General features: G+C 70.6%; 1 protein-coding gene across 1 annotated transcript in view; it reads right to left on the reverse strand.

Annotated features, from left to right (window-relative positions):
* Positions 1-217: 217 nt before the first annotated feature.
* Positions 218-1,248, reverse strand: part of SLC9A3 (solute carrier family 9, subfamily A (NHE3, cation proton antiporter 3), member 3) — a 17,043-nt gene continuing 16,012 nt past the window's right edge. Inside the window, exon 16 of the mRNA XM_008576982.1 lies at positions 218-471. Within this exon, the coding sequence (XP_008575204.1) occupies positions 218-471 (254 nt within the window). The remainder of the gene's footprint in view (positions 472-1,248) is intronic.

Here is a 1,248-nt window from a genome sequence, read left to right on the forward strand (position 1 = left end):
GACGCGACACCCGCGGGGTGCGGGCGCCACATCCACGGCCTAGCCCCGGCCGGAGCGGATCGCGGTGACTCGAGCCACCTGAAAGCAAGGCTCGTGAGACGTGACCGGCCCTCCTCAGAGGCTGCGGTGGGGACGCTCTGGAGGGTCGCGGAGCCCGGGCCGGGGACCTGCGGGAGGAGCTGCGGAGAGAGCGGCGTTAGCGGCGGCGGCCCGGGCATTACATGTGCGTGGAGTCGCGGGGCCCGGGCTGGGGCGGCTCCTCGGGGCCCGCGGGCGGCGGGACGGAGTCCGCCGACGAGCTGCTGAGGCGGAAGGGCGCCAGGCGGCGGAGGTGGCCGGGAGAGTGGGGGATCTGCACGCGGGCCCGCTGCGAGGGCACCACGGCCTCCCCGGGACACAGCCAGGGCGGCGCCCGGGCCAGGATGCTCGGGGTGGGGTCCTCGTCCGGAGAAAAGACAGGGTTGTCAATCCCTAGGAGAAAGGACAGGGCCGGTCAGAGCGGCGGGGGAGGGCGCGAGGGGGCTGCTGCAGGGTCGCCCGGAAGGTCAGGGTCACGTGCCTGTCAGGTCAGAGGCCCCCCACCCACGCGCAGCAGGCGACTCCCCCCACCCTGCCGAGGGTCACCGTCCCCACCGCTCACCCGTGGGGGAGTCCGACGCTGTGTCCTTGGTGACGTTTGCCAGGAACTCGATCCCGCCATTGGTCTCCTCAGCGTCGTAGTTGGGGGCTTCCTCGGGGTCTGAAAGTTCTAAATCTGGTTTTGGGGGATACGCAAGGGAAACAGGCTGGCTCCAACGCCCCCCACCTGCTCCAAGTGCACCCTGAGGGGCTGTCACTGTGGCCACCCTGACCCAGCAGCATCTGGGCAGCCCCGAGGACGGCCGCGCGGGGGCAGGCTGGCAGAGTCGCCCCGGGCAGCTCCTCAGCTCACTCAGCCATGCCCGGCGTTCTGTGGTGGGTGGCGGGACCCTTGCTGGGAGGGGCAGCTCTCTTGTGGCCCAGTCATGGTGAGGACATGGGACAAGGGGCCATGGAGCGTCTCTGAGGTGCTGTCCGCCAGCACGAGGAGGACAAGTGCGAGGGGAGGGTCCCCGGAGGACAGCCGCGCCCCCGCCGCACCTTTGTCGCCGAGGGGGAAGCTGTGCGCCAGGCTCTCCGTGGGCAGCTTCCCGTTGGGGATGCTGCTGTTCCTCTGCGGACAAGCAGAAGCCACTTACACACGCGGACACGCGCCGCGCCTTCTTACTT

Source organism: Galeopterus variegatus, unplaced genomic scaffold (genome assembly GCF_000696425.1).
Source record: "Galeopterus variegatus unplaced genomic scaffold, G_variegatus-3.0.2 Scaffold1437, whole genome shotgun sequence".
Taxonomy (NCBI): domain Eukaryota; kingdom Metazoa; phylum Chordata; class Mammalia; order Dermoptera; family Cynocephalidae; genus Galeopterus; species Galeopterus variegatus.